Below are 14,846 nucleotides of genomic sequence, written 5' to 3'. Positions count from 1 at the left end.
AAAACGTTTACCAACATCAAAATAAATAATCGCTCGTGCATTTGGATAAACACGATGGGAATCGTGGTATTTGTCGAGCGCTTATTATGTGCCAGGCACTATACTAAGCGCCGGGTTGGACTCAAGATCTTCGGGTCCCACGTCGGTCACAGTCTAAGTAGGAAGGAGAGCAGGGATCGAATCCCCATTCTGCAGCTGGGGGAGCTACTGAGTGACCGCCCAAGGTCGCCCAGCAGGTAAGCGTAAATGCTGAGGATGAGGAAGAGTCATCACCCTTGATGCCTCTGCTGTTGGCTGATGGCAGCAGCGCCCCAGGCAGCTGGGGAATGGGATGGCTCCACCCCAGAGCGGTCGTCGTCGTCGCTGTGGTATTCGTTAAGCGTTCAACTCCGTGCCAGGCACTGCACTGAGCCGCTGGGGTAGATACAAGATAATCAAGTCCCACCTGGGGCTCTCACTCTTAGTAGGAGGGAGAACGGGGTTTGAGCCCCCATTTTGTAGATGAGGGAACTGAGGCACAGAGACGTGAAGCGACTCGCCCGAGGTCGCACAGCGGACAAGTGGCCGAGCGGGGAGTAGAACCCACCGTCTTGGCCCCGAAGGGCAGGGTGAGCTAGCTGCGACTCTCTTTCCTACCCAGGAAGCCGCGGGGACAAAGCTAACGGCGTCGTGCCCGGAAGGCTCAGTCTCTGGGGGCCTGTACCTAACGTGTGATCGATTAGAATCTCTTTCAGAACCTCGGGAAAAGTAAGGTGAAGCTCCTTTACGTGCCCCGCGCGTGCTACGAAGATGATGATGAATGTCACTTAACAACGGTTTCGTCTTTATTAGCGTAATTCAGCGAAGTCGTAATACGATCGTGAGTCTTCTCAGGAGGTCGCGGAAGTAGAAGCTTGTCTTGCTGAGTCTGGTTGAACAGCAACCTTCTTCTTAGAGCACCTTGCAGCAGGTGAACTCCGCAACGCTTCTGCACCCCTCTGAGCTCCTCTCTCCGTTAGGGTCATCTTCTTCGGTCACATTTTCAAGTTTTGTCTGCTTTCTCGAAAATTGATGCCAGATTTTCTAATCCCCAGATTATAGCTGGTGGTGGAGGAGCCATATAACTGCTTCATCTGTTTTGGCATCTTGCAGTGCTGCATTGGACTGTCGAAGGTCGACGTGGTCCTTATTGGACAACGATCCCTCCGAATGCGATGCAGTTAACTCGTAGACATCGGCCGCATCCATTTCGAAGTTAAGTTGACTTCCCCAGTTCAACAGCTTTTTGGCTATCGGCCCAGGGGGTCGATCAGTCGGTTATTAAGCGCTTCCTGGGTGCAGAGCACTGTACCGAGCGCTTGGGAGAGGACGGTAGACCACGGTAGATTTGGTAGACCCGACCCCTGCCCTTGAGGATCTTGCGGTCTAGCGAACAGACGTTACAGGTTGGTATCCGCAGACTACCGCTCCCCCCCACCCTCAGAGCCGTACGAGAAGCACATCTCCTCCGAGAAGCCTTCCCTGACCGGGCCCCCGTTTCCCCTACGCGCTCGCTCCCTTCCGCAGCCCCTGCGTACTCGCGTCTGTACCCTCGAAGCGGTAGCTAGGGGAGAAACTTGGCGGAAACCCTTTTCGCAAAGAGACAGTGTTGTACCCGTGCGATCTGTCCCCGAATCGGGGGGTTCCATTTTGGCCAAAATGACCCACAGTCGGGGAACCAATTATAGATGATTCGTAGAATTACATTCACCTGAGGATATTGAGTCAGAGTTACCACAGTAAGGCAGTTGAATTTTACTTCGTTGGAAGTGAAATGGACATGTCAACCCGCCCTGGTGACTCTGCTTGGTGACAAGGTAACCTTCCACCCCTCTTCCACCCCTCCTGCCCCTCTCTTGGAGCTTTCCTCCCTTCCCCCCCCCCCCCCCCCCCCGGGCTCCCCCACCCCCGCGGCTCTTAGAATCGTTTCCCCGCTTCCCTACGGCTCCCGCACGCAGCCCTCCCCGGCACCTCATCCCCCACTGCCCGCTCCCCCAAAGCTAGCGCCGTCAAGGTGGCTAGCGTCGTAAAGTCAAAGGCGAAATGGTGTAAATTTAGAAGCGGATGTGCCATTCAAGTTAGGAACCATCTTGGGTTGGAGCCTGATTATACAGTCGTGTGTGATAACTCCACTGGGGTGAAGGGCTCCCACAGCTGTGAGAGCTGGACGCCCAGCCTTGCTCACGCCGGGTCTCTGACGGATCTGAGCGTTTCCGATTAGGCCTGAGAAAGACTCGGAGTGATGACTTTCTGGCCCGTGAGGAGGTCCTTGAAGCCTGGCCCCTCCCAACCCCTGCCCCTACTGAAATCCCGGCATATTCATGTACGTTCACCTATGGTGAGCGCTGAAATATTCATGGATGGCGTTTGATTTAGAATTGCTGTGGATCATTGAAAGAAAAAATTAAATATTGATATCTTTTGGGAGCTGGCTGGGCTGATAGAAAAATATTTGACACTCTGCTTACCCCCAAAAGTCGCATCAGTTGACTTTTTTCCAGAAGGAGGAGTGAAACACAAATGAGAACCTGTGCTAAGTGTTTTGCGTAACGGGCTTCTAAACGGAGCCGAGCATATGCATATTTGTGTCAGGGGTTTCCGGCAACACCACGGAGGCTGTTGTTGGCCAGCCCCTTTGGTATTGGGGTTAAAATTCATTGAAAACAATCTGTTCATGGGCCAGACTTCCTGAAGGGAGATTCGTTGCAATTCACGGAAGTAACGTTAAAGAATTAATCCCGTAATAATAATAATAACAATAACGGCATTTGTTAAGCGCTTACTGTGTGCCAAGCACTGTACTAAGCTCAGGGGTAGATGGAGGATAATCAGGTCAAACACAGGCCCCCCCTTAGGCTCACAGTCAAAGTAAAAAGGTAAATGGGTATCGAATCCCCATTTTATAGATGAGGAAACTGAGGCAGAGAGCAGTTAGGTGATTTGCCCGAGGCCACACAGCTCACAAGTGGCAGGTCCAAAGTTAGCCCCCAGGTCCTCTGACTTCCAGGCCCACGCTCTTTCCACTGGGCCACACTGCTTCCCTTTCGTACGTAACTACAGTCGCCAAAATGAATCCATAAATAATTGCAAAGGGCATGCCGGAAGTCGTTTTCATTTTTAGAACTTAATGAGAACACTGAGGGTGTTTCGGCTGGAGAGCTCCGTGCAGGCCACCCATTGGACAGGACTGCTACAGACGATGAAATAAATTATTTCTTAAATGTAGTGGCTTAAAAGCCAAGTGTGGCTGTAGAAATCCCATTGCGTGGTGTGGTGTGTCGTAGTTCACCCACGCCCTCGGTCCTTCACTTCAAGTTTCTTAATCGCTCTTTCCGAGACATAGAGTTATGGAGGTGGTGGCTACTGGTGGGAATTGATATGTAGGCTTTCATAGCCGGGAAGAGATGGACAACTGATGACACCCGAAACGTATCTTTTGAAATCTGACGGGAAGGTTGATCCCCAACAGTTCAACCAGGGTTAATCCCCGTCCAGCAAACGCCGAGAGTGTGAATTCTCTACGTCTCAGGAAGAACGTCTCAGTTCTCGTGTTCAAAATATTCCGTAATTCCATGAACTGTCCGGAAGCAGAGCACCCGGTGAAATCTTCCAGCCTGTAGCTGAATCTGAGCTATCTTTGGGTGCCAAAAACGCTGTATACTAGCCAGTAAAGGCCCAGTAGAGCTGAGTGGGCTGGCAGATGAGTTTCAGTGCAAGCAACTGTAAAATGAGGCACCGGTGGGGAGGAATGCAAACCACGACTCTGTGATGATGAGCTCAGAGTCTTCGGGCACTGTTGAAATAAAATATTTTGGAGCTACTGTTGACTGTGCTCTTAAATATTGGGTTAACGTGGAGCAACGGCCCAAAAGGCCAACAGAGTGTTAACGTGGAGCAACGGCCCAAAAGGCCAAAATGATATCGAACAATAAACAGAAGGCAGAATTCTGCCATTAGGGAAAACGATCCGTCCACGCTTAGGATACCACATGCAATTTTAAGTGCCTCATTTTAGGAAGGACATAATAGATCGAGAAAAGTAATACAGAAGGACAACCGGGTTGTTCAGTAGAATGGAGAGATTTTCATTTCTTTTTTTTTTTTTATAGCATTTGTAAAAGCACTTACTATGTGCCAGGCACCGTACTAAGCACTGAGACAAGCTAATCGGATCGGACACGGTCCATCCCGGGACTCACAGGCTTAATCCCCGTTTTGCAGTTGAGGTAGCCGAGGCAGGGAGAAGTTAAGTGACTCGTCCAAGGTCACACGGCAGATCTGATCAGAACCCAGATCCTTCTGACTCCCAGGCCCGTACTCTACTCACTAGGCCGTGCTGCTTCTCCAGAGTTCATTGTTTTCGGGCCAAAAAGATGAGGGCCAGAGGGCATGATTAAAGTTAACGAAATCATGAGAGATGTGGACAAGCTGAACATGCAATTGCTGTTCACCCAGTCCCACAGGAGCAGAATGAGAGGGCACCCCTCGGAGCTTGATTGTGATGGCTTCAAAACAAATGAAAGGAGACGCCGAGGGCGTGGGTAACCGAAAAGACCAATGTAGGACCCACGGTCGCGGCCACATTTTGTGCGCTGAAAAAAGGCCCTTGTGTGGTGCTGTTTTTGCCTTTGCCTCTTTTTTTCTCTTGTTCTTTAGAAAGCTTTGGCTCGAAAAGAACCGCTCCTTTCTGGATTGCAGTGAACCACCTCGGTGTGTCTTCTTCGGCAACTGACTCCCAGTTTTCAGCTGGGCCCCATCGTTGTCAGAGCCCTCATTTTACTCTGCTCTAAAAACGCTTCCCCCACCCTCCTTGCTCTCGGTTTCCCAATTTCAGCCGTCCATACGGCAGTCGTTTGGGTGTCCTGCCGTCGCCCGTTCTCCTCACGTATCCCTTCTGGCGTAGCTGTCTTGAGGTGGATATAGTTTCAGTAGGAGGAGACTGACTTTGTACCAGAACTTCCTTGCCATCCTCTGTCACCATTCGGTGCCATTTGAGGCTGGCCCGTAAGTGACGCTGATGGAACTGCCCGAGGAGCCGAACGGGGGCCCTGTGTGGGATCTAGGACTCCCGGCCAGAAAAAAAAAAAAAAAGTCAGGCGGGTCTGTAGACCTTCAGTTTGGTGGAGGCTGATGCACGCTCCACCTGACAGTCTCACAGCGGTGGGGCGGGACCGTTGGATACGGTTTTCCATTTCCTCACCTATCCCGGTGAAGTCGGTCCTCGTGCTGCCTAGGTAACAACAGATGGTTCAGCTCTGGGTTGCCGACACAAATGTTCGGGCGTGTGTATAGCTCCCTTAGTGCAGGCTGATCCACCATCTAGGTTCTCTTTAGACACCCTACTCCCTTACCGCTCGGCCGGTTCGGCGAAGCGGTTTCCGGCCGTCTGCATATGGCGATTCTCGAACGACTGCCTCTTGGGCTTTGGATGATGCTCAGAGTCCGGTGGGTTGGAAGAGTTTCCCGAAGATGCAGAAGCATATTCTTTCACCTGCACACGGGCCTCTTGTGCATCTTCCAGCATGGCTGCATACAGAGTCAGTTGAACAGGACCGGACCCTGCCCTATTCCATTGGCGTTGGGAAATGGGATCCTGCGGGGCACCCCCGGCTCTGACCCGGTCAGCCACCTCCATCACCAAGCCATCTCAGGCCCCTTAATGGACTTTTCAGGGCAGCCAGATTTGCTCAGTAATTTCCAGAACGCAGATCCGCCGGTGATATTCAGCCCTTCCACCAGGTCTGTGAGAAGGGTGTAGAGGGCTCGGTGATGTCCCCTGCGCTTTTCCCCTAGCTACCGTGCGGCAAAGATCACGCCTGCCGCGCCCTGACACGCGTCTGATTCCGGCAGCGCTCGGTCGACGACATTCTTCAGTAGCCGATCCGGGAGGATCGGACTAGGATTTTGTGGGCAATGGAGATTGATGAGATGCCTCAGTAAATACCACAATCTGGCCTTTCACCTTTCCTTTTGAGGATGGTGGCATCTTTGCGATCCCGTGGCATCTCAGCCCGTGTGCCGTCGGGTCCAGAGGCTTTTCCGTTTCTCCCGGCTCTGACCGCCACCCCGCGACTCCGCCGATAGTTGAGACCGGGGGCCGCGTCTTCCCATTTTGTATGTTTCGCCTGGCCTCCTCTTCGGGAGCAGAAGGCCTGTTGAGGAGAACGTTGAAACGTTCTTGCCGTCTCTTTAGATTTCCCTCCTTGTCTGTGATGACCCTGGAACGGTCTTCGCTCTTCAGAGGTACTGGGCTGGCATCAACAGGGCCATATGATGTCTTTAGCACTGTGTGTAGAAGTTTGGGATTTCAGGGCGCTCCGCGTAAGCCTGGATCATTTCGCTTTGGCATCCCATCACCCGTCGTCATTTTCCTCGATTTGACTTGCATTTTGCAACACGATTTTCCCGAAAACCTCACTTGGGTCTGAGTTCTCGGGCGCCAGGAGGTGCTGGCCGCGCAGGCAGGGCTTTTGTCTCCGAGTCATTTGTGACGGCTTGGCGACTTCTTTCGGCCGTGCTCGGCGTCGTCACAGTTACCTGGAAGACAACGTCGTGGAGGCGTGCCCTTTCCTTGCCTAGGCCGGGGATCGCGGTTGGATTTTTTTTGTTTCGGGAGAGTCGTGATGTTGCCGCAGGGCTCCACGTGAATGTCCGCAGGTCTACCGTGCTGCTGTTGGAGTGGTTCGGAGGCCATTTTTCAACACAGTGGTTCTGAGGACAGTGTGAACTTGGAGCATTCGAGGTGATGTGCCTCATCCTCCCATTCTGCTCCTCCCACGGCAGCTGGCATCTGCGCTTCTTTGAGAGCCCTCCGCCTCACTACGATGGAATCAGTAAGAATCCACTTTTTAGGTCGCGGATGCCTCCGTGATGTTTTTATTTGACGGGGCAGGCAGGTGGTGGTGTCCGTGATCACAAGATGGTGTTTGGCGGGCTCAGCAGAAGTAAGACAAATTGCGGTATTGGTTAGGCACTGACTACGTGCCAAGCGCTGTACTAAGCGCTGGGGTAGATTCAAGGTAATCGAGTCGGGCACAGTCTCTGTCCCACCTGGGACTCACAGTCCAAGTAGGAGGGAGAACAGGTATTAAATCCTCGTTCTACAGCTGAGGAGACTGAGGCAAAGAGAAGTTAAGTGACTTGCCCGGGGTCAGGCCGTCGCTGGTGAGTTGGCCAGTCCTACGTGGCCCCGTAGCTTTCCTCCATCTGTTGGCCTCACGTCCGTCTCCGTCATTGAAAATTGCCCCTTACGATTAGTTTATCCGATGGTACTCAGGAGAACTTTAGTCAGTGGATAGCAAGCCTGTGGAATTGATTGCCCCGGCACGTCGTGCAGGCTCGAGGTGTCAGTGGGTTCACGTAGCGTGGGTAAATTCGCGGATGAGAGATCCCTAATGGGTCGCTAGAGGGAACGTTATGGATCTAGGAGAAAAAGTCGGGGATGATAGTACAGCCGGATGAGCGTTAAGGAAGCAACCATCTCTCTGGATGGCTCGTCGGTCTGATCCAGCCCGGGTATGGGTAACGACGTGTTCTTCCAAACATCCCTCGGTGCTCTCATTGGAGGCAGAATATTAGGATGGATTGTTGCTCTGACAGTTATGGCGTCGCTTACGTTCTAAGGATGGTCCAGTGGAAAGAACACAGCTCCGCCCTTGAGTAGCCACACCCTTACAATCCAGTAGTTCTCCGTCAAAATAGAATTTTCTAAAGAGATCGATTGGAAATACCTAGTCAGAGAACTCCGTTCCATTCAGAAGGGATATCGGGCTTGTACGGTGTTGTTTGCAGTGGATGCGTTTCCCTCATCCTCTAGTGGAGGGAGGAAGAACGGGGACTCGGGAGGAAATGAAACCTAGTGGGGTTGAATAAGGCTCTGTCGTAGATGGGTTCGCTTCTCCGGGCGCGAGCTCTGCTGGAAGGAAATAGATTATATTTTCCCTTGGGGTTGGAATCCGCTGATATGTCACTTTCATTAACTTACGTGTTTCAGACCAGACCCGGACCTCCTAAGAAGCCCAAGACCTATTCTGGACGATCGGCCCTGGTGTATTGCTATAACTGCTCTCAGAAAGGCCATTATGGATTTGTAAGTAAAGGGTTTCTGGTTGACCAGTTTTGTGCTTAGTGGGAGCTCATAAGGGCTTTGTGCAGAGGAATGGTTGGGATTGTTGAAAGATAAAGAGAAAATGAATATATAAAACAGCTTTAAATATTCACTCTGCCGCCAGCTCCCAGAGAACACTTTTCAGATGCCATTCGGCATGTCAGTCGGGAACGAAAGGGGCCCACGAGTTACTGGATGCCGTATGGGTTACTTGATGCTCTGCACACAGTAAGCGCTTAATCAATACGATCGAACGAATACGAGCCTCACCCAGGTCGCCTGTCCTCAGTTTTCCCAGCTTTGTGTCAGGTGGAGAATTGAGAAGAGCGCAAAGTCGCAGTTACTTATTTCCCACGTCCCGCCTCTGGCCTGGACCGCCCTCCCTCTTCGTAACTGACAGAAAGTCACTCTCCTCACCTTCAAAGCCTTATGGAAGGCCCACCTCCAAGAAGCCTTCCCTGTCTAAGCCCTCATTTCCCCTTTTGCCACTTGGTTCTGCGGCGCCCTGACTTCCTCCCTTTTCCGTCACCACCCCCAGCCCCACGGCACTTAGGTACGTATCCGTAACCTAGTTCTTTATATGAATGCCTGTCTCCCGCTCTAGAGTGTGAGCTCACTGGAGGCAGGGAGTATATGATGATGATGCTGATGATATTTAAGTGCTTACTGTGTGCCAGGCTCTGTCGTAACCGCTGGGGTAGATACGAGGTAATCGGGTTGTCCCACGTGGGGCTCTCAGTCTTCGTCCCCATTTCACAGATGAGGGAACTGAGGCCCAGAGAAGTGTACGTGACTTGCCCAAAGTCACACAGCTGATAAGTGGCGGAGCTGGGATTAGAACCCACGACCTGTGACTCCTAGGGAAGCAGCGTGGCTCAGTGCAATGAGCCTGGGCTTCGGAGTCAGAGGTTATGGGTTCGACTCCCGGCTCTGCCACTTGTCAGCTGTGTGACTTTGGGCAAGTCACTTAACTTCTCTGTGCCTCAGTTACCTCATCTGTAAAATGGGGATTAACTGTGAGCCTCACGTGGGACAACCCGATTACCCTGTATCACCCCCAGCGCTTAGAACAGTGCTCTGCACATAGTAAGCGCTTAACAGATACCAACAAATACTCCCAAGCCCGGGCTCTTTCCACTCCGTTATGTTGTACTCTCCCAAGCGCTTAGTACAGTGCTCTGCACACAGTAAGCGCTCGATAAATGCGATTGACTGACTGATGCTCGAGGGTCGGCAACTCCTTTGCGCAGAAGAGCCAAACGAAGGGAAAGAGGAGTTCCCCCGGACCCTGCCCCTAGAGAGAACCCCCTCCAGTCAATCAGCGGGATTTACCGAAGCGCTTACCGTGGGCGGAGCAGGGGACCAGATCCGTGGTATATTGTGGAGAGCCCTGGGTGGACTGCTCCTGCAGGCTCCTCCCTTCCTCCATCACTCTTTGGTCTTTAACCCCACGGTTACCTCCCCCTTGCCCCTTCAGGGAGCCTCCTCCCTGCCACGGGACTGAAGAGCAGCATCCCCTTGCTGCTCACTCAGGCGCTTGGAAAGTACAGTTCGGCATCAGATAGAGACCATCCCTACCCACCGACGGGCTTACTATATGCCAGTCCTTGTACTTAGCGCTGGGGCAGGGGCCAGCTCATCAAGCCGGACACGGTCTGTGTCCCATCAGCTTCTCTCCCTCCTAATTATCCACTCTTTCCCCACTTCACCCCAGCTTGCGATCTCCATTCCTTTCCAGTAACCCGCGCCTCAGTCTCGTCCCACTTCCTCCGTACCCGTCAAACCACTGCTCGTGCCAACTTCAAAGCCCTTCTGTGATCACCTCTTCTCCAGGTGGCCTTTGCCAACTAATCTCCCACTTCAGCACCACCTAAGCACTTGGGTAACCCAACCCTCACCTCGGTAACACTTCTCCAAGTTGCTTTATGCTCTATCGCTTCCCCCACCTGTAATTAATTTTAGTTGATGTTGCCCCCGCTAAGATCGTAAACCCCCTGAGGGCAGGAATAATGCCTACTAATTCTTCTGGACTCTCCCAAGCTCCGGTACAGTGCTCTGCACGCCGTAGGTACCCCATAGGTACCACGGATCGACCGCTCGATTGACCGGCATGAAAGACGGACTGTATCCCCTTCACCACAACTTGATTTCGTGCCTGGGGAAAGTAGATTGAGCATCTGACCCTGCCCGTAATAATAATGCTGGTATTTGTTAAGCTCTTACTACGTGCCAAGCGCTGTTCTCAGCGCCGAGCGCCGTCGGCTTTCCCACCCAGTAGCTTTAACACTCGGCTGCAAAGCTGCCATTCCCCTAAGGGAAATGAAGGGATCTGTGTTTTCGCTTGTTATGGTCTCATCTGTCTTCTTGGAGACGGTACTTGAATATTTTATTTTGTCCTCCAATTTCAAAAGATGGTTTTCCAGTGAATGTTTCAGAAGTATTTGAAGTACCGTCGATTGAAAGAGCAGTCACGACGAGACAGTCAAGCACTAACAGTCCAACACCAGCACAGCCAATTGGCCTGTGGTCAGCCGTTGCCGGTCCGTGCGCAGATCAAACCGATCACTGCCAAGTCAGACCAGACACCAGTTTGGAGCCAGACTGACCATTTAAAATCCCTAGGAGCGTGACTCAGGTTTGGAGGATTCTCCCATTCAAGAAGCCGTCAAGGAAATAAGGATCCTTAGCCATAACTGCTTGTCAGTACAGTTGGAGTGAGGTTCCCAGATCTCCACTGAATCACGCGATTCCACATAACTGAAAAATTCAGTAGACGTCTTTTGTGAGTCCAGTGCTCGTCTGTAACGACATTACAGACCACGGCATCTGAACGCGAATGCGACGTGATGTGGCGAACTGTTTGATTTGAGAGACTTGTAATGTGAAATGTGATTTGCAGGAATGCACCGAAAGGCGAATGTTCAATGGAATATTCCCCGCTTCACCGTTCATCTACTCCTACGATGGGGAATATGACATCCGGAAGAGAGAGCAGAGGATAAAATGGAAAATGGAAGGTAGGGCCTGTGACTTTTTTTGTTCACTGTTCATCTTCTAGTTCCGTAGCGGCTGTGCAGTTTAGAAAATTGGTTCACTCCTTTTGAAAGGGCTGTTCATTTATGAAAATAGGTTGCTTTATACTCCAGGAAGGACTGCAGGCTTCCTAGACCACCATGAAGTCAAGTTCGGTCCACCCTGAGACTTCTCTTCTCAAGTAAAATTCCTTTCAGAAAGTGTCTGGGAAAACCTATTTTTCTTGATATGCTCTTAACCCTGTATGTTTTCCATGACCGTACTCGTTCATCTACATTTTCTGCTCTCCCTATCGGTGATTCCCAGCCTTCTTTATTTGCAGAACAACACGGGACATCCTTTCAAGGAGCCTGGAGGAGAGTGCATATTTGAGTTTTCTTCAACCTCCATGGCCCTCCTCCAGCTCGGGTCCAGAAAGGGGGAGTTTCTGTGGAAACCATAGCGATTACCATCATTGGGGTATTTTCTAAGCACTTACTATGTGCTAGGCACCATACTAAGCGGTGGGTAGTACAAGATGAATCAGGTCGGACACGGTCCCCGTCCCACACAGGCCTCGCAGGCTAAGTAGGAGGGAGACGGGCATTGAATCCTGATTTTACAGATGAGGGAACCATCCCAGAGAAGTGAGGCGACTTGCCCAAGGTCACACAGCAGGCAGTGGCAGAGCTGGGATTAGAACCCAGGTCCTCTGACTCCCAGGCCTGGGCTCCTTCCTCTAGGCCGCCACGCTGCTTCTCATCTGTCGCCTTTCACTTCTTTTGCCCCCTCTCACCCCTTGACACTTCCATACTGGGACCCCATCTTATCTCCAAAGTCTGCCGCTGAGAGAACACCCAGAGATATGCCCTTCCGTGGCCACAGACTGTACCTTTTTGCCGTCAGTCATCTCGCAGTGCACGGCGTTGCCTAGGCGGGAACGGGCCGAGAGGCGGCCACTCGACACCGTACTGAAAAGCAGTTCCGGCTCCTATTCTGCCGACAACGGGACACCCTCTGTCTCACCCCAACAGCTCACTTCCAAGTAGAAAGGAGAGTAGAAATAAAGCACCTGCTTCCCCCAGACAAAACCGGGTTCGCTAGTAGTCTGCAACTGGTGAGCTAACTAGGCACTTGTGGGGCCAAAACCTAAACCAGAAGAAGTACCAAAAAAAATAAATAAAGGAGACTCCAAAGCTTCACGCGATCGAAATTGGAACACTGCGAGTGGCCTGCTCCGTGACTTGCCCGAGGTCAAGTCACTGCACTTCTGGGCCTCAATCAGTTCACCTGTCAAGTGGCGATGACCTGCTCTCTGTATCTGTTAGGTTGTGAGTCCAGTGAGAGACAGGGACTGTGTCTGATGTGTTTCTCTGGTACCCGGTCCAGTGCTTGGCACAGAGTCCATGCCTATGAAGTACCTTTTTATAAAAATGCCAGCCAGCAGGAATGAGAAGTTGCTTTAAAGATGATGTGAAACCCGGTCTCCCAACGGTGTGGTACAGCAGTGTCGTTGGAAGGCCAGCACCGCGGTCAGACCAGCGTGGCGTGCGTGGATCGGGAAAGGCGACGGGAAGAATGGGATTGCCGAGAGGTTGCGGTGGGGCGGAGGAAATAGTGACCAGTTCCGTAAGCAGCAGGCTCGTCAGCAGGGCTAGGGACTGTGTGGAGTGGACTGTCGGATGGGCGTAGGTCTTTTCGGCGACACCTGCACACACATCCGTAGCAGCCGCCTCGAAATTGAAGGTCAGCTGTTGGCATCTGCACAAACTGATGTCGTCCTTAAATGTATTTCTCCTTACAAGTAGCTCACGGACTTAGGACAGAATTGGTTTCTCCCAGTTACATCTCAAGTCCAAACGTTATAAATCGGCATCAGTGTTCTCATGGGGAACGGCGTTCCAAGTGGGGGGAGTTTTCTAAATCGTTAGGGTCATTTTGGAGTTTTAGTCTCATTTTCTAGCGTTAGCAGCCCTGCCCAAGTTGGCGTTCTCCACCGAGGTAGTGGGCCGGCCCCCCAAAGGGGTCCTTTTTGGGAAGATGAAATCATCTCAAGCCTAGGATCCGTCCTTGAGGGACACTACTAACTCTCCGACCGTTAACTGACAATAACCGACAGTTCCAAGTTATCACCGAGACTCGAGCCCGTCCTGGTGGACGCCTCCTCTCGGTAAATAACAGCCCTTAGGCCGCGTCTTCCTGGTGTGATGAAAATGTCGTGAACCTTGTAACTACCCCCAGCACTTAGTACAGTGCTTGGCACCTAGTAAGGGCTTAACAAGTGCCATGGTTATAATCGGTAATCACCGGGAAGGGAGTCTAAAGCTCTACCGTAATTCATGTGTGTTAATCGTATCTATTTTATGTCCTCATCCGGTCACTTGGCCTGACATGATTCATTCTTCACAAAGCCAAACGGATCACCACTCGACCTTACGCTCTAAGTCTCTTTCCGTTTTCGTGGTCAGGAATGCTCTAACGTGACATCGCGTTTAGTGTGGTATTTTCTTACCGTAGGTAAGTCCTTCAGACTATCATACTTAGTGAAATTGAAATTTCAGCGCCTTCACGATTAGTTTCAGAATAGTTCCAAAGGATAAAGGACTCATGAAGCAGTAAGGAAGGGTCAGATTCTGCCGTTCTTGTCTTCTTACCAAGATCCTTATGTTTTCCAGAACTCCAGGAAGCCAGTGGGTTTCCAAGACAGTTCAAGAGGCCTCACCTAGAAGCAGAGGCAGCAGATCAGGGTCACTACCGTAGGATAAAGAGTCGTGCCGAAGACGAAGACCACAGGTGGCCTCGAGGAGAGAGATATTCCACGAAAGCGAAAAGTCAGGACCGAAACCAGAAACACCAAGAAAAGAAGCACAGGAAGAGGGTCCCAAAGAATCATGACGTGGATGAGGACTTTCCCCGGGGACCCAAAACCCACTCTTCCCATTGCGGTACCAAGACTCGAAAGAAATCTCACCATTCTTCCCACTTAGCTTGCCAAAAACTGAGTAGAAGAGAACATCCCGAGGAGGGCAAGCAAAGGAAACGCAAGAAAAAGTGGGAAAGGGGGGGTGATGATGATGTGGATGAGAGTTTGTTCGTAATCAAACAGAGAAAGAAGAAATCTAAGTTTAACTGAGGTAGTGGCCTCATCTGCCAATACACTTTCTCGACTTTGTATTAGGAAACAGAGTTGTATCCCAACCTTGCGCATAGGAAGGAAAAGCAAAGACAATTTAGCTCCCCCGATCTCCATTGCTAAATATGAGTGCCTTACTATCCTTGGTAATGAATCAGTCGTTCGATAGGTTGGGGACAAAAGGGGTAAATTGTGCATTTTTTAGTAATTGTTCCATTTTGTAAGATGCGTATACTTCCTTTTTACTCAGAAGCCTGGTAATGGGGAAATTTGGACCTTTTAAAAATCCTTTCTCTTACCCTTAATTTTTTTAAAAAAAGAATAACCACCAAATGCGACTCGCTTGTGATGTCAGTTTTAAAACTGGAGCCTTCAAACCTTGATAGGGAAGTTTCCTCAGTCATTTCTGAGGTCTTTTTCCAGCCCGAAACCGCACTCTCCTCCCAGTTCAAGTTCTCCGGCTCTTGGAGCTTCCAATGAAGTCGTCCTCTGTGAGCCTGTTGGCAGTTTGGCAGTAAAAATGTGTGTGATGCCAAGAGTTCTACCTAGAGGATTTTATTAAGTAGTGAGAAGATG

General features: G+C 51.1%; 1 protein-coding gene across 2 annotated transcripts in view; it reads left to right on the top strand.

Annotated features, from left to right (window-relative positions):
• Positions 1 to 14,474, top strand: part of ZCCHC7 (zinc finger CCHC-type containing 7) — a 197,483-nt gene extending 183,009 nt beyond the window's left edge. For both annotated transcript variants that reach the window (XM_029055587.2, XM_007655560.4), the window contains exons 8-10: positions 8,012 to 8,107; positions 11,025 to 11,142; positions 13,813 to 14,474. In XM_029055587.2, coding sequence (XP_028911420.1) covers positions 8,012 to 8,107; positions 11,025 to 11,142; positions 13,813 to 14,270 — 672 coding nt within the window. In that variant the 3' untranslated portion in view covers positions 14,271 to 14,474. The remainder of the gene's footprint in view (positions 1 to 8,011; positions 8,108 to 11,024; positions 11,143 to 13,812) is intronic.
• Positions 14,475 to 14,846: the final 372 nt, after the last annotated feature.

Source organism: Ornithorhynchus anatinus, chromosome X5, assembly GCF_004115215.2.
Source record: "Ornithorhynchus anatinus isolate Pmale09 chromosome X5, mOrnAna1.pri.v4, whole genome shotgun sequence".
Lineage (NCBI taxonomy): Eukaryota > Metazoa > Chordata > Mammalia > Monotremata > Ornithorhynchidae > Ornithorhynchus > Ornithorhynchus anatinus.
The sequence above is the reverse complement of the archived record's forward strand: the minus strand, read 5'-3'. Positions and strand labels throughout refer to the sequence as shown.